The following is a 27,612-nucleotide window of genomic DNA, read 5'->3' on the forward strand; positions in this document are numbered from 1 at the left end:
TCAGCAAGGAGGTGCATCATTATCCAATAGTTACATCATGATTCCATGAACACAAATGTAGAATAGCCTGGTCTAGATTTATGAACACAAACCAGTCTCACACAGAAAAAACAGCTAGAGTTTTTGTAAGAGTCTAATCTGCAAAGCCACTAAAGAAACATCCTGGAGCTGCTCCACTGGCATGACCTGGACGCTGAGACAGAAGACAGAATTTTGCACATTTTTTGTGTCAACAGTTTGCACCCATGAGGGAAGTTAAAATGCACTTTCCACTGGAGTAAAATAATAATAATAATGCATTGGTTTTATATTGCGCTTTTCCATTGTTAGATGCTCAAAGCGCTTACAATTGTATGCATTATTCATTCACTCACACAGTCACACCCTAGGGCAGGCTGATGGAAACGTGGCTGCCAATGTGCTGCCAATGTGCACCTACGGCCTCTCCAATGACCACCAACACACACAATCATACACCAGGGAGCATACACCTGGGGGCAAGGTGGGTTAAGTGTCTTGCCCAAGGACACAACAGACAGACTAGGGATAGGGCCTCCTGAGCTACTGCCGCCCAAAAGTTAAGTTAAGGTAAAAGTTAACTCTGTGCTCATGAACGTCATTCAAATTATCCCTTTTATTAAATCTCTTGTAACTCATTGTCACAATGCTTTTTTGACAAGTTTTTCCATTATCATTGCTTGCCCCTCTAACTTCAAAATCTGCCTTTTATCAGTTGAACTTCTTAGCGGTATGCACAAGGAGCACAGACTCAATAATAAAATGAACTCAATCTTCCCCACTCCTTTTTTCTTAAAGTGAAAAACTGATCCAGAATGGCCATAGAACAACTTTTCTTTTTGAACATGACGATTATTAGCATGAAATGGGCCCTATTTGTCAAGCATTGGGTTTAGCACTTTTGCTGCAACAAGAAAAGCAGTCAGGTCCTCAAAAAGCACTCAGTCTACACTGGGGATGGGCATTGATAAGATGTTATTGATACCGATGCCATTATCAATTCTGTTTATCGATCCGATTCTTTATTGATTCCCTTCCCAACTCCTCCTGTGAATGTCCGGTCTAGAAAAAGCAGGCATTTGTGGTTTCCTGTAACAAAAGCAATTTTATTGAGTTTCCAAACAAAAAGTAAGAGCTTGTGTAAGACAACAAATAGGAAATTGGTCACTGGATCCTCACTAACACTGCTCTGCTGAGACTTTGTGATAGCTGCACTTGTTGACTGGAGATTGTCAAGCACATGGCACTCTCAGTATTTAGTGCCATGCGATGTCAACAAATGCTTCAGCATGTTGGTGGTGTCGCCCCTCTTGCTTGAAATTACGGTGCTGCATAAATTGCGCGTTGCAATGTCATAGTCCCTCCCGCAGAAGTGAAGCCAGACTTTCGACTGTTTCAGTCACTGCCATCGCGTCTTCCTTATCATCACGTGAGCGTCATCTGATTGCCTCGACCGGTTAAAAGAACTGGTTATCAATGCCCATCCTATTGAAGTGCTCCCTTTTTGTCTATTTGATGAATGATTTGCCCACATGCTTTGCTCATTCTCATCTTCTTATCCTCTAGATGGTTGCAGGGGGGCTGGACCCTATTCCAGCTGTCATTGGGTGAGAGGCGGGACACCCTGGGCAGGTTTAGCCCAGAATCACCAATGTACCAAACAAGTGTGTCTGATGAGAGGAAGCCAGAGTACCCGGAGCAAACTCATGCAGACACAGGGTCAACATGCAAACTCCACCAGAAAGGCCCCAGTTGGCCTGGATTTGAACCCAGAAATCTTCTTACTGTAAAGCATCAGTGCCACCTGACACCACCCCGCTGTGCTGCCTCAAATTATTTGCTAATTTGTCTAAAACAATCCACAAAGGATCCAGTTTGTGTGGTTACATTAATGGACGACAAAGGACAACTAATTTGGTGGTAATTCAAAATATAGCTCCAAACTGAAATGATGAGTTGATTCATCACTAAATATGGAAATTGTGAGAAAAATATTTTTAGTCTGACTTTTGTCTGTTTTCATCTTAAACTATATGTCACATCTGACTTGAGTTCATATTTTTTGATGATTTTTAGACTGAATGACATTAATGATGGAAGTAACACACAAAGTTAGGACCAGTTTTGACAGAAAAAGTTTAGCTTGGCTCAAATTCTTTTCATGGACACATAAATGAAACTAAAAAACAAAAATCCATAGCTTACCTTTAACATGGCCAGCCCGGATCTCTTCTCTACTCTTCAGAACTGGCATGATGGAGTGCTCTGAGATTCAGATCCTCCTCTCATAGCCTCGGATGAAGGGATGTAGACAGACAAAGTCACACGCAGAAGGCTGAATAGGGGTCACCAGGTAGAGGGATGAGTAGGTAAGGCGATGATGGAGGGGGGCAAATGTCACTGTGGTTAGAGGTGGCTGTTAAAAAGACTAAGACTGCTTTTGAATGTACTCAATATGTCAGCACTGCATGTAATAAGAGAAACTGAAAGATGATGAATGGAGGGGTGAAGGGGATGTTCTTTCAATCGCCTTTTTCCATCCGAGTGTCTCTTCCCTTCATCTAAAACACTTGATACAGTTTGCCGATGTCTCCTTCTAGAAGTCTGCAAGTATGGGAATACTGTTGCCTTGGAGATGAGGAGATGGGCAGCAGTGTGTGTGTGCCTACTCTTCTTCTTCTTCCCTCCTTGCTTGCCTTCCTTCTTCTTCTTTCTTTCACTCTATGCCTTTGCTTAATTTAGCCAGTCATGATCATCAGCTTGCCAGCCCGCTCTTAGCTTTTCTCTTCTTAGTCTACACAAGGAAAAAAAAGAGAAGGACAGAGTCAGATGGCAGAGGATGGCTGTGTGATGGAAGTGTTGGTGAAGGCTGAATGCCACTGTGTACACAAGCCATTTGCCTCTGAGGTCAAGATTTAACTCAGTCAGGCTGCTGTGTCTACATGCCCTGCTCACTCCAGTCTGAATGTGCTGAATTTTTCATATGAGAATTTAATTGTGTCCTTAGTTTAATGCAGTTTCTGAGACAATGTCGGTCACAGAACACATTTACCCTGATTTTTATGTTTATTGGATATGACATGAAACTATAGGAAACTTTTTGTGTGCTATGATATTCTCTTAAACACACACAAATAGTTGCACTTATTGCAGTTCAATAAACTGCTTCACTTTTCAAGCACTTTTTCTTTACTAAAGTTGCTACAGATCCAGGCTGTTGTTTGACGTCTGTAGGTTGTATTTATATTTTTTAATGTTTTTTATAAGACTGTATTTTAATTTTGTGGTGTTGTCCTTGTGCTGGTGTTACTCTATGTTACTTTGTCATTTGTTAATAGTTACTATTTTCGTTTTAACTCTTTCTCAGGGCACCTGCTCGAAATATACGCCCAAAGTAACCCTTACAAATTTACAGCAGAGGAGTAAGAATTGTGTCTGAGTGCGTGAAGCTGGAACACAGCCACATTACCGGTACCTGGACTGATGGTAATAAAGTAAACCAGAGACGAAGGAGACCTCGTCCATCAAGCTCTGCAAATTGTTAAGTTGGTGCTTAATTTTTGTGCTTTCAGGGAGTTTATTATTTGTCTGCACATCAGAGAGTAGCAGGCCAAGACAAAACAATACACCAACAAGACAGGAAAGAAGAAAGCTGCAAGAAAGTAATGTGTGAATGAATAAAAATTCAGTAAATGGTAAAAAGGTGAATCTGAATAATTTCAGAGAGGTTTTCGCCTATCCAGGTAGAATCACAAATTATGACTTTTAGTCACATTTTGGTACCATACGTGCCATTTGACCTTTCTCATGTACTAGTCTGAAAAACTAATGTAGTTTCACTAATATATCACTAGATACAAATACAACAGTTTTGACTCATTCACCCAGACCGCATGTAAAAGGAGGCTTTTGGCTAAACTCAAAGTAGAATATCTCAACAACCGATTGGTCAGTTTTAATGACTGACATCTCTATCGACCAATCAGAGTCTAGAGAATCGAAGGCCATGCTCAAATTTACAATAGCAACCGGAAGCAATAAGCAACAAATGAAATGCTTGCCGTATTCATGTTTTTGTCACATTCCCATGCAATTGCTTATTTGTGTTTCGTATAAGTGGCAATGCCTGATAGAGACTTTTAGATGAGTTTCTCCCTGTCATTTTGGTGTATTACATGTTCAGAATGGTGCATGCTATCATGTGTTTAGACCATCTGTTGCGCACGGATTTGACATCAGGCATGCAGAAAGGGCCACTTGGTGCGGGACTCAAACCAGGGCCACCTGCAGAGAGGACTGTAGCCTCTACGGGTTTGATCCATGGGGTAGGTGCTCTACCCACTGAGCTAAACACCAGTGCAAAATATGAATAAAAGTATATACACTAAATGACACAAATGTTGTATTCTTTGACCAAGTTTTACTACATTTTCTTCAAACAACACAAACTGAAGGTTTGATCCAGATTAAAACTAGGATTAGATTACATGATGTAATCTGATTTCAGAATCCTTCTTTCCTCTTTGAACAACACATTTTCAAAATATGATTCAAGTTGATAACCAAAGTCAGATCAGATTACTTTTGAATAACTGGACCAAGGAGCTGGTTTGTGATGAACTGGAGAGAAGAGTGAAAGCAAAGAACCCAGTGCCACACATTTCTGGAAACTTCTGCAACAAAATTAGTAAGAACTCTCTGAAAAATATTTGATTTCCATTTTAGAAAGAAAGAATGTAACAAGGTTACTTTAATGAGTCAAAAGTTTAGAATATATTTTGGATTATATATTGATTCATTTTTTAATGTTCGTGCTTATATACTACTATACAGATACTATACAACAGTGAGGGTTACTGTCATGAAACACTTATCTATGAGATGTTTCATACAAATGAAAGGTTTAGGAAGCTTTTAATAAGTAAAAATGTAAACTATGAGTAAATTGAGTTAATTTACATTCTTCTTATTATTTCATATGGTATTCCACAAAGTATGTTTGTCAAAAAATTATCTTCACAGTGGTTAATTGCTGGTTTTAAGGCAGAGAAATAATCAAATGAATTATTTCTTTTGGTTTTGGACATTAACACTGCCACACATAGATATTTAATTCAAGGCAATAATAGAAAGATTAATTGACAATAAGATCTAGAAGCAGCCACAGTAATATACTGTACGTATGTGTCATCTGTTTTATACTTTAACAGGTCAAACAAGGTGCCATTCTTATATGTATATATGTTCATGCTCACTGTTCCTGTGAACATGTGTCTATTTATCTTTATTCTGAGATGTGAAGTGGGATGGTTTAGCGGTTTAGGAAAATTGTCAGAGGATATATGCATGTGTGAAATTTTAATCCCGTCTGACAGTGCAATGAATTATTCATTCAACAAAATTTATTTACAAAAATCCATCATCCTGTCTGACTCCATCAAAGTGGAATCATCTTTGACACTCATAGTAGTATTAATATTACAATAGCTTGACTCATGCAGAATAATGTTGTATATCCTTAAATAAAACTTTTGCAGAAAACAACTGAATAAAACTTAATTTATCTAAAATCTAATCTAAAACTTACCAAAATATTAATCGTAAGGGAATTTGATTGCAGTAAATGCTTTAATATGCATGTACTGTATGCATTGAAATATAAATATTTCACTTTCTTTCTTCATCAGTGCACTTTTAAGCACGGGTTTCTTTTTCCTCTCATGTAAGAATATGCAGTAAACTGTCTATTCTGTTCTTCTAAGCAGTATCTTAAGATCTCGGTTATAATAAAAGTGTTAAATACTCCTCTTTTGAACATAAATCCTTCCTGTTTAGTTTATTGGCTAGTTAGCTAATGCTTTTAATTGTGCATCCAGTTGTGAAAGGTGAACACAACAGTGAATCATACAAACTACATCCTATTAAGTCAACTACAGTATTGTGTAAAGTGTCATACACTATACAAGCATGTTTATGAGTCATATATGACTGACTGACAAGTTTGTTTCATAGTTCCACTGAGCAGGAAATAAGGAGAAAAAACGTGTAATGGAAATTTACTCATAACATCTATAATCTCATATATCTTTATATAGCACTGTGGGAACCTACAAAGAAAGGGTACACCTGGGACTGGGATGGTTATGCCATAACTGTCAGTATAAACTATTAAAAAGGACCAAAACTAATCCTGATATGGCACTGTTTAACGTTGCCCTTCCTCTTGTGTAGATGAACCTATATAAGTAAGGCTAATTCTGTGTAAAAGCCAGAAACGCAGTGCGCTCTGAGTCTCTCACACCTATCTTACTGCAATAAAACCTTAAAAGAAACTCAATGCACCCAGACTCTGTGTTTCTCATCAGAGTCTATCTCTGTAGTGAAAGAAGATGAAGACTTAAAGCAGGACATATACGGCGTACCCTACGCACGTATCATACATTGGTGCAAGACTTTTTTACCTATGCACTCATCAGTCTGGCTGACTGCAAAAACCCCATCCAATCTCAACTTAAAAACACCACCGCAGATGTTGTATGTGCGCTAATTTAATTTCAATGCCATGTACCCATCCAACCTACTTTGTGGTTGGGATATGTCAAACCACCGGAGAAGAACAGCCGGCCGCTGCCCCACAGGCATTTGATTATCAACAAAATTACAGAGGTTTCCTTTAAAACTCTACACATGAAAACGTTTAGAACTAATATCAATACTAATTGTTCATTTTGTTCAGTCTGTCCTGAAACTGTATCACATCTTTTCTGGCATATTGGATAAGTTTCCACAACAAACATAATTGTTAGGGTGGTGTTTAGCTCAATGAGTAGAGAACCAACCCCACCTGTTGAGGCTACAGTCCTCGCTGGCGGCCCTGGCTTAAAAGAAACTGCCTCCTCGTTTCCTCTCTGTCTCTTACTGCACTTTCTATTAAAGGCAAAAACATAATGGAGGCGGAATCAGCATGGTACTGGTTAACAAACCACAACTGATATGTGTGATAAAGAAGACCAAAAATGAATAAAAAATAAGTACATGCACCTGCACATAGCACTGAGCTAATTGAGTGAGTCAGCCTGTAAGCTGATAGGGTACAAATTATCCTGCTATGAATTAAATCTAATGCTTAAATGAGGAATGTCTTTCGTTCAGAACCACCACTAGACCAAGTGATAGAAGAAATGGGAAATCGATTTAGTAAATATTTATATTATTAAATGTATTTTTGAATAGATCAAACATCAAAGAAACGGCTTGAAAACAACCAATTTGTCAGATGGGCGAAGACAATAAAATGCGACCCACTGACTAATATTGTGTTAAAGAAATACGTCCCTCACAGAGACTTTATGGAAGGTCATGCAGAATACATTTTCATCAGTGTCATGCAGATATTTGAATACACACAACACATGCACACTCTTGCACGATCAGGTATGTTGTAACATTTGGGATACACGCCTTTGGTTCGTGCATGTACATACACTCACTGGCAAGGAAGAGGTTAAATAAGTGCTATATTAATTCACTACTCACCTAATTAACTCTTTTCTGTAACACATAATTTCTAGACTGTAGTGGAGATGTTTTACAGAGGAGCAGAGTTGAGACACAAAAGCAAAGACAGAGCAAAAAGAGTGGTGCTTCATATTCCTTCATGACGACATCCCACTCACTGAAGAAAGAGGGACTGATTAAGCCTCTTTATCTGTCCACAAGAAGGAGGTGGGCGATGAGACTAAAGTAGCTGGTTTGGGCCTACGCTACCAGACATAATTTTTCACCTTATGCTTTAGTGCACAGGCAATTTCAGGAAGATGTCCGTATGTAAAGAGGCTAATTGAGAAAAGAGCAGCAGTGACAATGCAGTGAGAATATGAGACAAAGCTTCAAAGAAAAACAGAAAAAGGAGGAAAGTGTGACAGAGGTAAAACAGAAAGCGATGTAATGGGATGTTAAGTTCGAACTAGTTTTATCTGTCTATCAGTCTGTCTCCATCTACAACCTGCACATGTTCTGTTCAACCTCAAATCACACAGCAGCAAGGCATTACTGGTCAACATTCAGCTAATGGTAATCGGTCTCTCTTATGTTTGATAGAGAATGAAGACAAGTGGACAGGGACTTAGGACAGGAGGAAAATGATCAGATTTGGATAGAAGAGGAAGTGAAGCACAGGATTGCATTGCTGAAAAACATTCAGTCTTGTGTGTGTCTGTGTGGGATGGGAAGGACCAGCAAAAGAACAAATGGCTGCTGATAGACTAGCAGGGTAAAAACAAGCACAAATCAAGCATTAAATAGGATACACTCAGCTCAATAAATGATGTGAAGAGAGTATCATTTATTTCAGATAAAACATCTTTATCCAACTTCACCAAATTTATGTAAAAAAAAAAAAAATCAATTATTAATTTTGAGTCAGGACTAAACTTGATTTTTTTCAACAGGTTGTCAAAAAAATGTATATTTTCTTGGAAACATGGATGTTACGTTTGAGCAGATGGTAAAATTGCTCAAAGACAACAGTTAAAAATGGGTTCACTTGGCCATAACAAGGACAGTTGTGAAAACAGGGTGAGAGCAGACCAATATCAACTCACTAAACACTCGTTTTAGGCACAGTTTAGTGTGCAAGTGCATGTGTGTGTTAATGTGTGTTTTATGTATACGTAAAGCACACACAAATACACACAGAAAGACAGATAGACAGACACTAAACGATAGTTAACCTACCTAGAGTAACATTTAAGAATCCCGCAAGAGTGTGATGCAAAGAAAATGGGTGTGGAGGGACCAAAAGAGAAGGAAAAAGGGGGGGGGGAGAGAGTATTTCATGAGAATTGTTTTAGTTGTCTTTGAAGAAAATTCATCCAAGTTCAAATAATATCAGACTTGAGAGACAGGAAAAGGCATGGGATGAGGAGATGATGAACTGATAGCATCAGTTAGACATGAAATGGCAAGGGGGGACTGACAGGAATGGTATGGTTTGGTGAAAGGGGGAGAAGAGCGGAGAAGGGAAATGAGAAAAAAAAAATCCTCTCCTTTCTCTCACTCATAAATACAAGAAATTATAGACCAGGTAGATGGAGAAATAGATGAGGAGGCAAATGATGGAGAGAGAGACAATATGAAAAGATGAAGCACCTCCCAACACTGCGATGAGGAATAAGAAAAATATAAAACGAAAGAAAAAATTGAATACTCCAAAGCCTTCCGTTTTTGCTCTGTTTAGTGAGGCGAGAGAAGGGGGCTTTCAGATTTATCACCCCTCTCTCTCCTCTCTCTGCAACTGGTCAGTCTTCTTTTATCTTCTGTCCTCCTCAAAGCAAGATGTTACCTTCCCTTCAGATGAACCGTACCCCTTTGTCAACACAGCTGTTAAGACATGGCACTTAGGCTGGCCGCACAGCTAGGTGCTGCTACGCACAGATACAGAATGTGTAGCTGAAACACACCTCTGGCAGGCGTAGAGCAAAAAGCACAACTCAAGCTGTGCTCACTTTCTCTCCTCCCCCTCCTTTAGAGAGAGGGAGATTGAGCAAGAAGGGTAGAGAGAGAGAGAGAAAGAGAGAAAGAGAGAGAGGGAAGGCTAAATAGAGAGAGAGATGTGGAAGTGGGTCCCTCTGTCGTGAATTTGAGAGAGGCTACAGCAAAGATGGTCGTCTGCAACAACTGCCAAGAAAAGGGGTATATTACAGAAAGCAATGGCTCCCTCTGTTGTTGCTCTACTCTGGAGATTAGTTATTTATCAGCAGCAGTGGAAAAGAATGAAAGTGGCAGCACTGTTTTTTTTTCTTTTTTCAAACACACTGTAAGTAAAATACATTAGAAATTACACACATTAAATTCAGGAGAATGTCTGCTTTTATTAGGATATTTGGACCAGTGCATTAAGGTAAATGTGCTTGTTCAGTTGAAACTAATTAAATTGTACAGTTGTGCAACTGAGGATTGATATTGTTTTTTTCTTTTCATTACTGAATTAATTTGTCATTATTTTTAATATTATTTTGTGTGTTTTTTTTTTTAAATTTATGACAAGGGAGAGCAGCCAATGCTCATATTTGCATTGAACAGCCACAATATTAAAACCACTGACAGGAGAAATAAATAATATTGACCAACAATTCAATGTTCTGGTGATCTGGCATTCATGCGGATGTTCCTTAATAATGCATCGATTTTATATAGACACTCAAAGATGCTTAACACTGGATACATTAGTCATTTGCTCACACATTCACATCCTGGTTGTGGTAAACTACCTCAGTAGTCACACCTGATCTGGGGCAGACTGACGGAAATGTGGCGACTAATCCGTGCCTACAGCCTCTCCGACCAACATCATTCACTCGCACGCATTCTATCAAGTACACAACGGACAGACTAGGGGCGGAATCGAACCAGAATTGAACCGCCAACCTATCGGTAATTGTGCCTGGTCTGGTCTACCTCTGGTCTAGACCAGACCAGGCACCCCCACTCCATAGCAATGACACTCTTTAATGGCAGGGGCCATCCCCCCAACAGGGTGCAGCCTGACACACACACACACACACACACACAAAAACAATTTAGGGACAACTCAAAAAACATGAATAACCTCCAAATTCCCCAAATCCCAAAATGATCAAGTATCTGTGGGATGATCCACAGAGGCCCCTTGACTCAAACTATAGGACCCACAGGCCACCACTAACAAAAACTTTCTGTTACCAGATACCACAGAAGACCCTCAGAAGGCCCATGTCCATTCTCTGGTGAGTCATAACTGTTTTGGAGGCACAAGGGAGACTAACACAATATTAATCAGTTGGTCATAATGTTGTGCATGAACGGTGTATGAACCATGTATAACCACATGCTTTTTTACTTGAAATGACTACCGACTAATAAAAGTATATCCCAGCAATATTTCAGTTAAATACATTTGACAGTGTACTCTAATTCACAATTATTAGAGCTTTATACTAAAGTCCATTGCAGGAATTGTGGATTGCAGAAATGTGAAGATAGTGCCTCAGTTAAGTTGTAAAGCTCTGGCAAAAATCAAAGTACTGATATACACATTTTGACTGAATCAAAGTTTTAAAAAATAACATGGTTTTCATTTCTTAGGCCTGAATTAATTTTATTTTTATTTTTGGTAACTGACTAACTATTTTTTCACCACAGAATTTCATCAGTAACCATTCTCTGAGTTGACTCTCACCCATTCACCCAGCTCTCACAACCTGCAGGAGGGGGCGTAGCTGCAAGCCTCGAAAAAAGTAATTTAAAATAATAATAATAATAAAAAAGTAAATAAAATAAAATTAATAATAGTAATAGTTTGTAGATATGACTGCATGCCTGGCACTCCTTTGTTATGCTCTGTTTTGAATATAAAATAAATGAATAAACAGCCAAAGTCTTTATATAAGGTAAAGTTGCCTAATAATGCTACTGTATAGCTACTGTGTAACTTCATACATATAGTGCAACCTCTTTTATTTATCACAACTAGATAATTTATGTTACACTACTTGATGTATGACCACATCAAGTAGTGGTCTGTCTGCTGCTACATGTTTTACTTATAATGTACAGTGATAGGTAAATCTACTCTCTGTCCAGATGCATTGAGAAAGTATTTGCAGAGACCTCTAGATGCTGCTGCAGAGGAGCCTTCTTTCACATATTCCCACATCTTCACCACTCGCTGAAGAATATTTAGTTTGGCCAGTAATTTGTAGCTTCTGATATCTGTAGCAACTCCAGTGGCGCCGTATGTATACTATGGCCAAACCCATTGTGACATCATGTGGGCTGAGCACATTGTCGCCATATTGGATGAGCTCCACCCACACTCAGATACTGCAAATATGCACATTAGGGTCAGACGTTGAGACCCACCCACCCAACTCTCCATTACCTGTTAGCTACTGTCTGTCACTCAAAGCAGAAAGGCCCATAATTATGCAGAATTTTAAACCTAAACATGGGGGCCTATGGGGATTTGCTCCCTTTTGGAGTTAGTCTCAAGCGGCCACTCAATGAACTGCAGTTTAGTGGGATCCTTTATCCACCAACATCTACAAACATCTGGAAACAGCATAGGTACAGATGGATGCACCAGAAACGTTGGATGGCAGGGATAATCACCGACTGAGAAACTGTGTGTCAGTTGATGTAACTGATGGATGGGATGGGCAAGTCACTATTCTGAGATAGCAAGTCATTATTATGAGATAGCATCTTATTATTATGAAATAGCAAGTCATTATTATGAGATGCATCTCTTATGAGATACTATCTCATCTCATCTTCCATACTGCTTAATCCTCACTAGGATCCTGGGGGTGGCTGGAGCCTATCCCAGCTGGACCCTCGATAGGTCGCCAGCCTATCGCAGGGCTAACACAGAGACAAACAACCATTCACACTCACACGTACCAATTAGCCCAACGAGCATGCGTGTCTTTGGAGGTGGGATTTTGTGTCCGGAGAAAACCTGGACACAAAATCACGAGTTGGACTGTGCTGCCAGAGATACTTTCTCATTATTACGAAGTAACAAGTCATTATTTTGAGAAAGTTAAATTCTTTTTTTTGTCATTATAGTGGCGGGAATTGGGCTTCCATAGTCAGAGGCCCCAAAAGATAGGTTAAAAAAAGAGAGAGAAAAGTATTAAACCATCATCATAAAAAATAATTTTGTAATAAAATAATAAAATATAGTAGTAAAATAAGTGACTAAAATTCCTAGCAGTGCCCCTGAGCAACTCATAATGTAATAATGTAATAACAAAGCTGCTACATTATCACAATGAATCGGTTTATACATTTTTTACTCTTACCGTTCGTCCTCGAGTTCACTGTTTGAGTTCACATTACATATTTTCAGCACAAGTAACCTAAAGCTACTATTGTTAGACATTTTACATGTGTAAAATGCTGTTAGCGTGCTAGCGCGAGCTAATCGCTAATCACATTTACCTTCTGTATGTCTTGCGCTCTGTGTCAATCTTACCTGCCTACCAGATGTCCCACTGCCATATCTCACATTTGAGTGTATCTAAAACGTTCAAGTTTAAGTGTACCTAAAAAGACAACCAATTGATTGGCTTGCCAGGGATAAATCTCACCAAAAAAAAAAAAAACAATTTCCATAGACAGATTGGCCTCCTAACATAACATTGATTTTGAAGCTTGCACCGTATCAGCGACTCACCGGAACAGCTGATGGAGGATGAGCAAAACGTTTCCATTTACTTCACAGGGTTGTAAAGTCCAAAAGTCAAAATGTGGTGATCAAAGATTGATTGAATCAAAATGAACATGGAATATTCCTCTTCACCTTTAGTCCTTTAGTCTAAATATAAATATTTTCTCTGCGCTCACTGAACTGTTTGATCTCCAACATGCTGCACACAGACGAGATACACACCTGTATTAACAAGGTGGTCTAACAGCTCCGTAACACACAGAAATTCGTAAAAGAAAGCTGAAAATGTAAATTCTGATGTATTATTTTATTTAAGTTGACTTCCAGTGGACTTATTCGTATTTGTTTACATGTTCTATATTTTCGGGAGATGACAATGTGGAGATGGCAGTGATATTCATTAATACACAGAGCGAGATGTTACAATCCCTTGTGCCATGATCTAAGGCAAAACTCCTTTAGAAGCCAGGTCCAACTGGACAACCAACCAGCAGACCAGTGGTCAACTACTAACTAACCTAGCCAGCAGCAGTAGGTAATAGAGATGATGGGAATGTGACCACATTCGACCAGACATCTCTTCCTTCTGCCTATTTCAGAAACCAGATACAGTTAGCCAGAAATAAAACACTAGAAAACACCAGCTACTTAGCCTAACCACCAGCAGTAGGTAAGAAATGATAGGAATGTGACCACACTCGACCAGACATCCCTTCCTTCTGACTATGTCAGAAATGAGGTACAATTAGCCTAGCCACAGAAACAAAACCCCAGCTAAGTAGCCTAGCCACCAGCAGTAGGTAATAGAGATGATGGGAATGTGACTACACTCGGAGCAGACATCCCTTCCTTCTGCCTATGTCAAACACGAGATACAATTAGCCTAGCCACAGAAATAAAACACTAGCTAATTAGCCTAGACACAAGCAGTAAGTAATAGAGATGATGGGAATGCAACTACACTCAGACCAGACATCTCTTCCTTCTGCTTATGTCACAAACAAGATACAATTAGCCTTGCCACGGAAACAAAACACTAGAAAACACCAGCTAATTAGCCTAACCGCCAGCAATAAGTAAGAAATGATGGGACATGCAACTATACTTCAAACAACATTCCTCCCCTCTGCCAAAATCAGAAGTTACACACAAGAAAACACCAGCAAACGAGCCGATAAATACTATACTGCTTTGTTAGTTCAGCGATGGAAGGGAGGTGAAGGGAGTGAGCTCCAGCATCCCGGAGTCACCCCTCTCAAAGCAGCCACCATGTCACCGTGTGCCTTTCAACCGACAGATAAGAATAATCTAACTACAACTGCTACCTACTGTCAGTACATAGCTAGCCTTACCTTTAGCATGCTCCCCAGCTAGCGTGCTTCCTCCGTAGCCACAACCACTAACTTGCTCGCTCTGTTGCCAGGGACATATTCTTTACGGCAACCCTCTGTTCTTTTCCGCGAATGCCCAACTCACACAGGTGAGCAATGGCGGATTTCGTAACAAATCCACGGCAGCCGACCTCCACTGGGCGTACATGGGCGCTCCAGCCTCGCTGCTCTGCTTCCGATGCCAACTCCGCATATCTATCTCTCTTGCCCTCATTCGCCTCTTCAACTCCGTCTTCCCACGGGACAGTTAATTCCACAAAATACACTATCCTTTCTTTCTCAGACCACAACAGCACGTCTGGTCTTTTGTGGGTCACGGCTATCTGATGTGGAACGCTCAAGCCGCCATCTAGGTCGGTCCTCAGCTCCCAGGCTCCACCCACACTTAGCTGCCCTGCATTATGCCTGAGTCTTGCTGGTCTGGCCTTATCTCCCTCCTGAACAAACATAATATGCTTATTCTCCTTTCTAGCAACTAAGGAATTTGCTTCAATCCGTTTTTCCTCAATTGCAGCTGCTACGCATTTCAGAACCTGGTTGTGGTGCCAGGTGTATCTCCCTTGGGAGAGACTAACCCAACAACTTGACAAAATGTGGCTGAGCATACACATACAAGAACAAAGTGGGCAGGCAGCATCCTCCCCTAACTACTGGTTTAGGTTTTGCGGAGATGGCAGCACATGATAAATTGCCCCTATCGCCTCCGTAGTCCACAGCTCTCTCCACGACACCTTCCTTTTTCCTTCCTTCACTTTTTTTCTACACTCTCCCAGTTCACCCACTGTCCTTGCTTAGCCTGCGACACTGCCTTCGTGCATCTTATTACTTCCTCCTGCCTACGAATTTCCTCCACTACCATCTTCTTCTTTTCCGCCGCAGATGCCTTGCTCCACAGAGCTTTCCCTGCACACAGTCCCAGGCCTCCACGCCCTTGCTGCACATGCCCCATGATATCCCTAAGCATAAGGGCAGCCTGTGCCTCCTAAATCGCGTCTCTTGGGTTCCACTTCCTCCCTGTTTTAACCATGGGGGCTGTCCGCCTGACTACTGCATCCTTTGACTGAGTAAGAGTCATCTCCAGTCTAGCGTTAGCACACTTAAACTCCTAGACTAGACTAGGTACTGGGAGCTCCAGTATGCCTTTCCCATACAAGGCTGCACTGCTTAAGCAGTGTGGGACACCAAGCCATCTCCTAATTGATGAGTTAATCATCCTTTCAAGCTTCTCAACCTTTGTCAGAAGGACCTCCCACACTGTCAGTAGCCACATTAGTCGGGGCAATAACCCAAATTGCATGCACCATGATCTCAGCTTTCCAGGGAGCCCTGACCAGTCTATGCTTCAAATGCCTTGGATCATATCTTGTCTCAATCCCTAAAACTGTGCTACATCGCTGAGACTTGCGTCATACCACCTTCCGAAACTCTTCAATGGCTTCTCTAGCACTGTGGGCATCACCTCCTCATTTATAACAAGTAATTGGGGGTAGACAAAGTCCTCCATGCAGCTTATCTCCACCTACCACCCATTTTGAGGGTGGTAGGTGAAGAAGACTGAAGAAGACCTTCCCCTCAACATTAAGCAAACTGATCAGTCTAAACTGACTTATCTCTACTCTGCCCTTCTCTTTTGGAATGAAAATTCCCCCTCCTCTATGCCATGCCTTGGGAATGACCTGTTTCTTCCAAACTACCTTCATCAATTTCCAAAGAAATCTCAATACATCTGGTGCTCTTTTATACAGCCGATACGGGACCCCATTAGGTCCCGGGGCTGAAGAGGCTCTTGCGTGCCTCACCAACTCTTGAACCTCTTTCCACCTTGGTGGCCTAACATCACACTGCTTGCCTATTTCTCCGATTGGTGGAATATCAGAGGGGAGTGCCATCTTCCTAAACTTTTCCTCATCTTTGTGTACCTCCACCAAGTACTCCTCAGATTCCTGCTTTGGCACCATCAGGCTGCCATTCTTCTCTTTACTAAATAGCGACTTCACAAATCTAAATAAATCCCTATAGAATGCTACTCTCACCCCCTCTTTCTTTCTCCTATTTTTCCTAATGCTCTCTGCCCTTCTTAGTGCTGCCAGCCATTACTTCACACCTGCCTGTAAGCAATTAATGCCCTTCTTCTCCTCCTCTGTGGCTTTCTTCCACTGCCTCTTAAGCATTCTCCTCTCCTGTATAAGTCTATTGATTGTCCTGCTGATGCCTAGACCTAACTACCACTCCCTCTGGTTTCTTCCACTTCTCACTAATGCCAAATCTTTCCTTACCATAATCGTAGATTATATCTCCTATCCTCTCCAACTTATTCTCTACCGTCCCTTATAGTTCACCTAACGCAGTGGCCAAATCATTATTGATGTCCTCCCACTTCCTAGTTTAAGCTGCGCCTGGCCATTTCACCCTTGGTTTCAGACCACTGATCTTCTCCCTCCTTGGCTGGCTACGCTCTTGTTCTGCCTCCGTGCTAGTACCTGTCTCAACGTTAGGAATGCTGATATCCTGCAAGCTGTGGGTTACTTCCTGTCGCTGGACCGACTGACTTAATACGCTTCTTAAAAAGTAGCTATCAATGCGGGTTCCCTGCGTTCTCTCTACCAAGCAGTTTTTTACTCCCTTGATGGATTCTGAGGCCCTTTACTGTTGCTACTTTCTGCCAGTAATTTTTAGTGATTAGTCAGGTGTGCTGTCATTCTGATTAAAGCACAATCTAAACATCTAGTTGACTAATGAGATTGTTTGACCTACTTGTTGTATAATTTTGCTTGAGTAATATTATTGTAAAGTAACAATAGTCTTACTTGAGTAAAGTTACTATTTTGGCTACTCTAAGAATAATGCCTTCTGGGTAGAAAATAAGAATAAATGTATTTGTGTTCCATTGACTGTTATTTCTGTAAAGATTTAATTTATTTTTGTGGTAGATAAAGTTTAAAGTAGACTACATGAATTTGCTGATTATTATTAAAATTAAAATATCTACATCTTAATGTTGATATGTTTATTGTGTCACTACCACTTGTCACTTCGTGCCATTAAATTAAATGGCTTATTATCCTGTCACCTTGTCACTTCCACTCAATTTTGGTGCTGACAATTTTAATGACGTATGACCACGCCATGAACTCATCCCAGTTCCGTTTCACATGTAACCTACTTAAACACGCCTCATCTGTCCACTCCCCCGATGCCGTTTTCGCACGAACCTCCACTATCCCTGCCAGGCAGCCACCGCTTTTAGCCATTCGTATCACCCGACGCTCGCGGCCATCATCTGAGCTGCACCAAGCAGCTCGACGGGAAGATCCCGTCCCCGCCGCTGACTCCAGACGCTCCTCTCCGCCCGTTCGAGGTCCGGGCGCTCTGGTGACCGGCGAGGGAGCATCAGCATAACTCAGCTAACAAACGGCCAGCTCAATAAATAAATAAATGACAAAGGGCCATGTCGCCTCCTCCCCCCATAGCACGTTCCCCACCCCTCCTTCTTGTTGTTTCTAATGTACACTACCAGTCAAAAGTTTGGACACACCTCATTTAATTAAATGAGAAGGTGTCTATGTCAACTCAACCAGTCGCCGCTGATCTCCCCGACAATGAACCTGCACGGACTCATCCCACGCCACGCCCACTTTTCACTCCAACAACCCTGATAATGGGAGACAGCATCACCAGAGGTATCCGCTTCTTCGGTGCCGTTACTCATTGTCTCCCCGCAGTTACTGTCACTGACATCGCGGAGAAAATTCCGGTTCTCCTAGTCTCTTCATTCTTCCATTCACCGCATCATTATTCAGGTGGGTCACAATGACACGGCTCGTCGCCGATCTGAATCCACGAAAAGTGACTTCAAAGTTCTTTTTAACTTTCTAAGGCACTGTGGGAAGTCAGCCTTTAACAATGGTCCGCTGCCTTGCTTTCTCAGAACGTCGAGCGCTTCAGGCGCCTTCTCAGCCTCAGTTCCTGGCTGCAGTCGTTCTGTGGCGCTCGTGGGATCAATTTCATTGATGATTTTAACCTTTTCTGGAACACACCTCCACTCTTCCGCGGGGACGTGGTTCACCTACACAGACTGGGCAGACTAACATCCAGCATGCTGTCCACTCTGCTTGCGACTGACTAGTCACGCCCACCTCTCTCACCTGTTCTACTGTCTCTACTCCCACCGGACCATCTCCTGAAGGTATCGCCCCCTACTGTCAGCCTCCAGCACTCTCCTCCCTCACACCTCTGACTCTCACAAATGCCCTCATGTCCAGTTCCTCTCAATTCAGATATCACCGCCGCCTGGCCAAAACCTCCACATCTCCGATCACCTGCTACTCAAACTGGACATAATCATCCCCATCCCTCCCTCCAAAGCCAAACACCATAAACTTCTGAAACATAAAATCCATCACTCCCTTAGCCGTCACCACTACTCTCTCCCCCAGCCTGGCCGCTTCCCCCCCACCCCTATCTAGCAACCCATCCAAACTTGTTGCTCACTACAACAACAGTCTCTCGTCCTGTCTGGACCATCTTGCCCCAAACAAAACCAAAACTGTTTCTTTTACACAATCTTCCTCTTGGTTTCACACAGACAAAACAGCCTGTTTTTTTCCTCCCTCATATGTCATCGCGTACATTGCTCTGCCCTTCAGAGATCGGTCTTTAGGGGAGAAGATCAAAACTAGTTTTTGAGCTGAAGCTTCTACAATGATATAGTCTATCAGGCATTCTACATTCAGCATTGCTGCCGCTTACCTCTGCCAGTTGGGTGTGACTAGTATATTAACTGAACACTGTCTGACTGAGAACCAAGTAACATGCCCCATTTAATTTTCAGTAACGGAAATGGTGTTATAAAGATGGAAATAGTAATTAGTTAGATTACCCCGTTACTGAAAAACGTAATGCCATTACTCCCATCAACATCCTGTACATTTGTCACATCAGTCTGGCTTAAGACATTGTAAAAGCGAGTAACGATTTTTTTAGCTGGGCCTAGGGGGAGTAACTGTTCAACTGCAGATGTAGTGGTGTCAATATTGAGAGTAGTTCCCCTGTTTATGTAATCGCGAATCTGCAGGTATTTGAAAAAGTCATTCCTGGGATGGAGTTGTGCAGATGATAGCATGGATGCACCCTGAAGTAGCTCACATATCCTTTTTATCCCATGAGATGTCCAATTGCTAAACCCACCATCCACCAAATCTTGCAAGAAGTTAGGATTGCCCTGAAGTGGAACCAATGGAGATGTTAGTCCAGATGTCCCTTCAAGCGTTTTTGTAATAATCATGCTTTTAAAGTATTACAGATTATAGGGTTGTTTTTACAATGGTTCCTGGCTGACTTGAAGTCCTTGAAGGTCAAAAGGCCTAACAGAGAGCCTGAGGTCTGTGACTTTTCTAAATTCAGCAAATCAGAAGCAGATTCCTCCTTGACCCATTCTGATATAAATTTAAAATGAGATGCCAGCTGATACCATCTCTAGTTTTGGGAAGATCTAGCCCACCTTTCAAACTGTGAAGTTGTAGTTTTTCTACTTTTAGCCTGGGCTTTCTCTTGTTCCAAATTAAGTCATTCAACTAGTCATTAAGCAGCTTCAGTACCTTGACAAAAGAAGTGGGGTCATCTGTAGGGGTTATAATAATCTTAGCATAATATTCATTTAATGACAGAAACTCTACCAAGCAATAACAAGGGGAGTGGAGCCCATCTGTCCAGGTCATTCCTTAAAGAGCCTAGGAGGGGGATAAAATTAGCCTGAAACAATCCATGAAACAAAGGTGTGATGTGAATGTGGTAGACAAAGCCTGTAAGGGACCATTTAAATGGGAATGAGGGAAGCGTGTCAGTTCTATCTCTAAGGCTACCCATTGGCATAGCTAAAGATTTTGAGAAATTGATTTTGTAACCAGAGAAACATCCAAACAAATTGATTACATCAACAAGATGTGGAACAGAAGCTTCAGGCTCCAGCACATAAAGCAAAATGTCATCCGTGTAAAGAGAAATTTTATGTTGGGATTCCGCCCACATTTATACCAATTATTTCAGGGTCTTGCCTTATGCAAGCGCAAAAAGAGCAGGGCTAAGAGGGTAGCCCTGACGTGTTGAGTGATGAAGTGGGAAGTTGTCAGATCTATAGCCATGGGTGATGACTGCGGCCATGGGATACTTATATAATAATTTGACCAATCTAATAAAATTGTCTCCCAAAATAAATGAATGTAAAACATAAAACAGGTATAACAGAAACAGAATACATGACACCATAACAGAAATGGATAATGGGGGTCCTTCTCCAGGTTGAGGGCGTATTGCTGTTCTGTGAACAGCCTCCACTAGGGCCGAATGTGCTTCTCACACCATGTAAACAGAAAAACAAAAAAACAAAGCATGTGACATAACCCAGTTTACCAGGGCTCACAGCAACACCCAATTACTACATGATAAACAAAAGTTTTCAACTTATAAGCCTTTAAATTTGAATCGTCATCTACTCTCAAACCAACTGCACTTCAACTCAAACACTGGCGTATGATTAAGCAAGGGAGGCACCTTAATACCACTATGTATTATGAATGTTAACACTTAGCTCTCATATGAAGATGATGATGATGAAACCCTTTATTGTCACTAGTTACAAGTATCAGCGAAATTAGCCATCAACAAGTCCAAACATATACAAAAACATACATACATTTTATGGAAGGAAGACAGGGTATGGAAAAGACAGATGCTGAGTGACATGAGAGGTGAGGAGAAAAAAGCAACCCCCACACTATGCTCCTGTGAGGAGTACAGCATTGGGAACATAAAACAAAGCACTTAAGCAACATGAGCACATGATAAGTACACTTTACATGAAAAAACTCGGGACTTGCATCAGGGGAGGGGGTCAGTGGGAGATGGGTGAGGGGTACATGAGTGGGTAGGGGGTTAGAGGTAACCCAGCAAAAACAAGCAGCCACCTGTTCCTGCAGTCACCAGGCGCTGGCTATGCACCCACTTGTCACACTAGGGGGTAAAACAGAGGCAACTATCAGCAGGGGGAGGAATGCAAGAGCGTCTCACTGCAGTGATCTCCAGGGGAGTTGTTGTTCTAGCAGCGGCCTTGGCCGAGCCCAGTGCTGTGAGGGCGCTGAAAGCAGATAAGATTGGGATTGTTTGGTCTTTGGGCGAGTAGACACATTCTTTTGCATGACTACTCTGTCCATTCTGGTCTCCGAACCAATCCATTTTCCTTTGGAAAGCCAAAAGGGCTTTTGACAGTTGTCACCGTGTTTTGATTTCCTCGAAAAATCAGGGCAATGCCTAATCCAATCAGACCTGAAATCATGGTTCCGAATAGGTAGATGTCTTCAGTGTCCTCCACAGAAACATCCGCCAGAACATTCCGGGAGGGGAGTCTGGCTCCCCCCAAACCCAGGCTTTTTGTCGAAAAAATTGTAATCAGCACCGATTTTTCTGAGATGTTGTTTGGCTTCATTAAACTTTCTGTAAATGAAGTACTACGGCAGAAAGATCATGGTAAAAGGATATTTTCCATCCCTCCAGAGTAATATTCCCGACTGCTGCTTTTTGCCGTACTGCTGCCATCACTCTTGTCCGGGAACGCGTTCGAACCGGATGATGACCAGGTGTGGTCACTGGTCTGATCAGGGCTTGGGCATTAATTCAATTCAATTTTATTTATATAGCGCCAATAACAATACAAATTGTCTCAAGAAGCTTTACAAAAACCAGCCTGCAACCGCCAGAGCAAGCTTGAGGGCGACGGTGGGAAGGTAAAACTTCCTTTTAACAGGAAGAAACCTCGAGCAGAACCCAGCTCATATGGAGGGACCCATCTGCTGCAAGCCAGCCGGGTAGAAACAGAGAAGATAGAGAGAAAAGAACAGGATAAACAAGATAAAGAAACTTCTGTCATAGATACATACATCAAGCTGAAGGAAACACGTAGAATCTAATAATATAACACATAGCTGATGATCTTATGTGATAGTTTGCGAGTATAACAGGAATCATTAGAGAGCTGTGAGCCTGTTCTAGCTTAATTCTGCCCTTTTTAACATCCATGATGACAAAACCCGATGGCCAATGTTCAAAGAAGTCCAAAGCAGAAGAAGTCCCCTCTATATTCTCAGGCAGGTTGAGGATGTGGATATTTTTCCACCGCCCTCTGTTTTCCAGTTCGTCTAGGTGCTCATGGAGGGATTCAACTTCTCTTTCCAAAGCTACCATTCAGTTAACGTTCTCAAACTATAGTATCCTAGCCTCTGCTTCATCCAGGCGGTCATTAGCTCTCTTCAGCTCAGTAGTATGAGAGAGGACTATTTCTGTCAGATGCTCATGTTTGGCGTTATTAGTCATCATTAGTTTATTGGTCATCAAATCCAGCGCTTTAGCAAGCCCGAGTTCAAGTTCTGCCTCCTCCCCGTCATCATGCTCGCTGCCATGTTGGACTAGCTCCATAGCCATGGTCAGTAGGGTGTCGCGACTAAATCTTTCCCTTTTGCATTGTTTGGTGTTGTTTTCTCCAGAATTGTTCAAGATTCATACTACTACATTGGCATTATGAAAAAGATAATGCAGTTTAAGAAAGAACACAGAATATATGAAGGGTCTTGGTGGAGCCCCAGCAAAACGGGTGACCCTCTGCACTTTTTTTTATAAAAGCATGAATTTTTTCTCAATCAATAAAAATGCAATATGCAGTATTTTAAAATGCATTTTGGATTTGTTAAAAATGCACTTCCAATAAAGCGAATGTAAGTTTTTTTAAGGTAACTGTGGCAACACTTTCCATATGGCATTATCCAAAACTAAAGATAAACAGAGAGATTATTAAAAGCTAAGAAAAGGAATAAGAATAATAGATGATTCATTCGATTTATCCTCCCATACGATAGGGAAAAATTTTTGAAAAATGCACCTGAAAGAGTGGCTGTATGTTGTGTTGTGTCAAATAGGAGACCTTTTTAAAGAAAGCCCCTGGCAGTTGTTCAATTCAGCCTGGTGGAGTCTTCTCTTTGGAGTCTTAAAGAAATCGTCAGGAGTCCGCATTCACAGCATCAGAATGATCATTATTGCCAGCAACAAAGGGGAGCAGTCTTATAGTGCACAAAAGTTCACCACAGTCCTACCTGTTGTGGAAATATGAGGTTGGTGGAAATGACACAGAAGACGCGTATGACTTGTAGTGAAATAAGGTTTACTGATCAGGAGAAATGGTAACAGCTGTTCATGCATTCAGAGCCAGAACCATTCTCCCCCATCCCTCATGCCAGGAGGAATATAAAATGAGAATTTAGGTGGGAGGTTCAACCACTGGCCATAACCATCTGTGGCGGCAGTCAGTCTATCTAGCTAACCTTGTAGACCCTGTTTTGTCTATGGAAGGAACACAAACAGGTCTAGGCCAAAGAGACATGTTTAACATAATATAATAAGGAAATTTTTCCTTCACGACTGGTGGGAATGGAAGGGTGAAATGGCTCTTGTGGTCAGACCTGCAACACACACAGATGGAACTGGCGCCGTAAGTACTGTGCCACCGGATAATCACTAGACTCTTCCACTCTACAGGTAAACCTAAAAATTTATCACATGGCTAACTAACCGTAGACAAATCTTCAATGTACTCTGCACACATAATATTTACAGTACTCAATTTTGCTTCTGTCCTCATCCCCAATACACCTCTATAATATAAATACAATAAATAGAAATAAATCCCCCACTTCCTATCCTGTCACTTGGTCTCTCCCGGAACCTTTATGATCGCGCACCGCAGACCAGAAACCGGACTGGACAGGTAAGCGTTAAATATAAACAATGTAATTTATCACAATAGGACTAATTTGCTCACTTACCACTGATGATATTGCACACACATATTCACAAACACTTCTGTACTGCTTACGGTTTACTCTTCCAATAATGTGCACAACTTCGGCGGAGCTTAACTTTTCCTCTTCTTTTGCAGGCGGAGCCGAGTGCGTACTCCCGCACCTGCCCGACGGCACGCAATCAGCCGCGGTCACGAGGTTCCCTTAAAGCTCATACATATTCAATAAATAAAGTTAAATATCTGTAAAGGTGTGCAAATAAGCAATGTGCAAAATGTATTGTGCAAACCATGGTAAATAGAGTGCTATCGTGACTCAAGTGCAGTGTGCAGTTATTGCAAAGTTGTTGTGCAAATAAATACCATTACCACATGTGCAATATATACAGGTAACGAGATGCGCTTTCGTTACACTCACACACATATTAAACTCATTTAAAGTTTAGTAAGTTACTAATGAAATTACCTTTTGAATCACCTGAATCAATCTGTTAAGTTAAAAGTAATCAAATAACAATAACACAAACTGTCTCCTTCTAAAAACCCATCAGAAATCCATTTTAGCAATCCAGGAATCCCCATCAGTTATGTCATTATCAGACTGAAAAGGGGCAACCCAAGGGTCAGACACCTCTTTGTTCCCTCTACAGTCCGAATCATGTACGACCACTAAAGGACCTTGAGTTATCACTGCACGTGAAAGACGTCAAAGGAAGCTTAATTACTGTCACAATACACTTAATCGACACAACATAAGTACCAAAAGCACTACAGCTATCAAAATAAGGAATTTAGCCAGCCTCACTCCCCAGGATCCCAACAATCCTGAGTAGTCACCAACATCAAACCCATGAAGTTCTTTAATTCCTTGGGCTGTATCAAGATCCATAACCATTACATCAGAAATGGCATCAGAGATATAGGAACAACACTCGGTACCTATTACATTAGAAATTCCTCCCTGTGCAGCTAGAAGGAGATCTAGGGCCATATGGTTCTGTAAGACTACAGTCTTCACCTCCTGCAACTCTTCATTAGTAGCTAGCATGGCCCGAGTTGAAGCATTAAGGTGTTTCTCCAAAACCTTGGAAAGACCGGCAATCTCCTTATGGGATACATATCTACCATAACAAGGAATTATCATACCGGCTATTTGATGAAACCTGGAGATTTCTCTCTTCCGTCTCTTTTGAGGGTCATGCAACCAAGCTAACTCTGCTGTCTGTACTTCTCTTATCAAAGGCACAAGATAAGCTAAATAGCAAACACCCTGCAAAACAGAGTGTGGCATACAGCTGTAAGCTTTATCCACAGACTAAATACACTCTCTCAGGGTTTGAAGCCCTCTTAAGAGATGCATGCACAACAGTTAAGCAATCACTGGTACCCAAATCTGCATCAAGATTGGAGCCCACACCCTGTAAAGATAAAGAAACATTATGCAAAGCATTAATCTTTATAGGGGGAATATAGTGTAAACAATTCCTCAATGGTGTCGGCATTGTTGAAACATGAACAGAACAATTATGAATCATAACTTGTACAGTTACTACCGATGTGGATCCAAACCATGGGTGCACCTCTAATAATAACTCAGTCAACTCAGAGGGAGTGAAAGGCTGTGGTACACACTGTGGGCTCAGAGGAAATTCAGAACAGTTAGTTTGAGCTAAGATAAGTGACATTTTATATCTTAATGCTCCATTTCTGTCCATCCGTACAGAATTAATGCGGAGCTATCGACACATATTAATTCCTACAGGCAAATAGTGTTTCTTTATCTCATTCACTGCCGTATCCACCACCCCTCGATACATGGAGTAGTCTGGCAGGTCCATAGGGTATGCAAGGGAATAGCAATTTTCACAGCTTGTGTGAAGGTCAGCTTGTTCCAGTTCACTACCCGATAATCTGCCAGGGTAAATGGAAAGTGGGCAAACATTGGAGAATACATAGATTCTGGCAAATTCTCACACAACCAACAATGTGACAGATTATGTTCCTGAGCGTAATCCAACATCATCCCCAGTAAATGTCTTTACCGTTTTCACCTTTGTAGAAGTGCTTCCCATCCGGATACTATCAGACTCACAGTCAGGATACCAGATGTCTGTCTCCGGGCAGGGAAAGGATATTACTCTCTCTGTATCTTTGTTATGGCCACCAGTTGTCGGGCGAGTCCCCTCAGTGACATCAGCAGAGCAGAGCAGAGCAGCTAAGCATCAGGAGGAGAAGTAATTTCAGAAATTGGAAGGAAAGTGGCTGGATTTAAAGGTGGAGACCTTTGAAGAATGATGTGTGGACTGGACAAAATCACCGCCTCATATCATGACTGTCGAGCAGCTGACATAGAACTGACACAGAATGAGTCACATGTACAACACAGTCATGAGCCAGGACAATAGGGGCTGATTTCTCAATCATACCAGCAACAGCAGCAACAGATCTCAAACAACCAGGCATACCAAGCACTACAGGGGACAGCTTTGACGAGTAATACGCCACCGGACAATACTCTAACCCGTGTTTCTGCACCAACAAGCCAGTAGTAAAACACTCTTTTTCAGCCACATAAAGATGGAAAGGCTGTGTGTAGTCTGGAAAACCCAGAGCTGGGGCTGACATTAGGGCAGTCTTTAAATCCTCAAAGGCCTTATGCATTCCATCTGTCCATTGCGCTGTGGGAGGAGCATACTGCAGCGCTGTTTTTAATAGCTTGCAGGTCTTGAACAAACCTCCATTCATCAGGTTTGTTAGGTTTAGGAATTGGGAGAATGGGAGTGTTACATGGACTAGAGCATGCATCATAAACCATTAAAATGGTATGAGATGTGTCCTTGGGCAAATAATAATGAGGGGAAAATAACAATAATAATAGCAATCTTAAGAATATATTGGAAAGGATCTCGATCTGTCTTGTACTCTAGAAGAAATATGGGAAGGGATTCTGTCCAACACTGAATAATACAATTCAAAAGTCAGAGGCAAATTTATTCAATTCAAAATACTTCATAGATACCATTTCAATCCATCAAGACTTAACAAGGGCTGGGTTTACCTAACAATGATCTATGAGCTGGAAGTGTGGGGGAAAAGTGGGACATTTATTCATGCACTACAAGAATGTTCAAAGAGCATTCCTACATCAC

General features: G+C 41.4%; 1 protein-coding gene across 7 annotated transcripts in view; it reads right to left on the minus strand.

The window, feature by feature from the left end:
- The window catches only part of grin2bb (glutamate receptor, ionotropic, N-methyl D-aspartate 2B, genome duplicate b), a 169,221-nt gene extending 159,737 nt beyond the window's left edge, over positions 1-9,484 (minus strand). For 3 of the 7 annotated variants that reach the window (XM_047578986.1, XM_047578985.1, XM_047578979.1), the window contains exons 1-2: positions 8,755-9,484; positions 2,224-2,812 (exon numbers count right to left, since the gene is read on the minus strand). In XM_047578986.1, the coding sequence (XP_047434942.1) occupies positions 2,224-2,232 (9 nt within the window). In that variant the 5' untranslated portion in view covers positions 2,233-2,812; positions 8,755-9,484. Of the gene's footprint in view, positions 1-2,223; positions 2,813-6,862; positions 7,004-7,554; positions 8,373-8,754 lie in introns of those variants that run through there. The other 4 variants (XM_047578980.1, XM_047578984.1, XM_047578983.1 and 1 more) reach the window with 4 other exon arrangements.
- Between the last annotated feature and the right edge of the window lie 18,128 nt (positions 9,485-27,612).

This window comes from Mugil cephalus, chromosome 2, assembly GCF_022458985.1.
Source record: "Mugil cephalus isolate CIBA_MC_2020 chromosome 2, CIBA_Mcephalus_1.1, whole genome shotgun sequence".
Taxonomy (NCBI): Eukaryota; Metazoa; Chordata; class Actinopteri; order Mugiliformes; family Mugilidae; genus Mugil; species Mugil cephalus.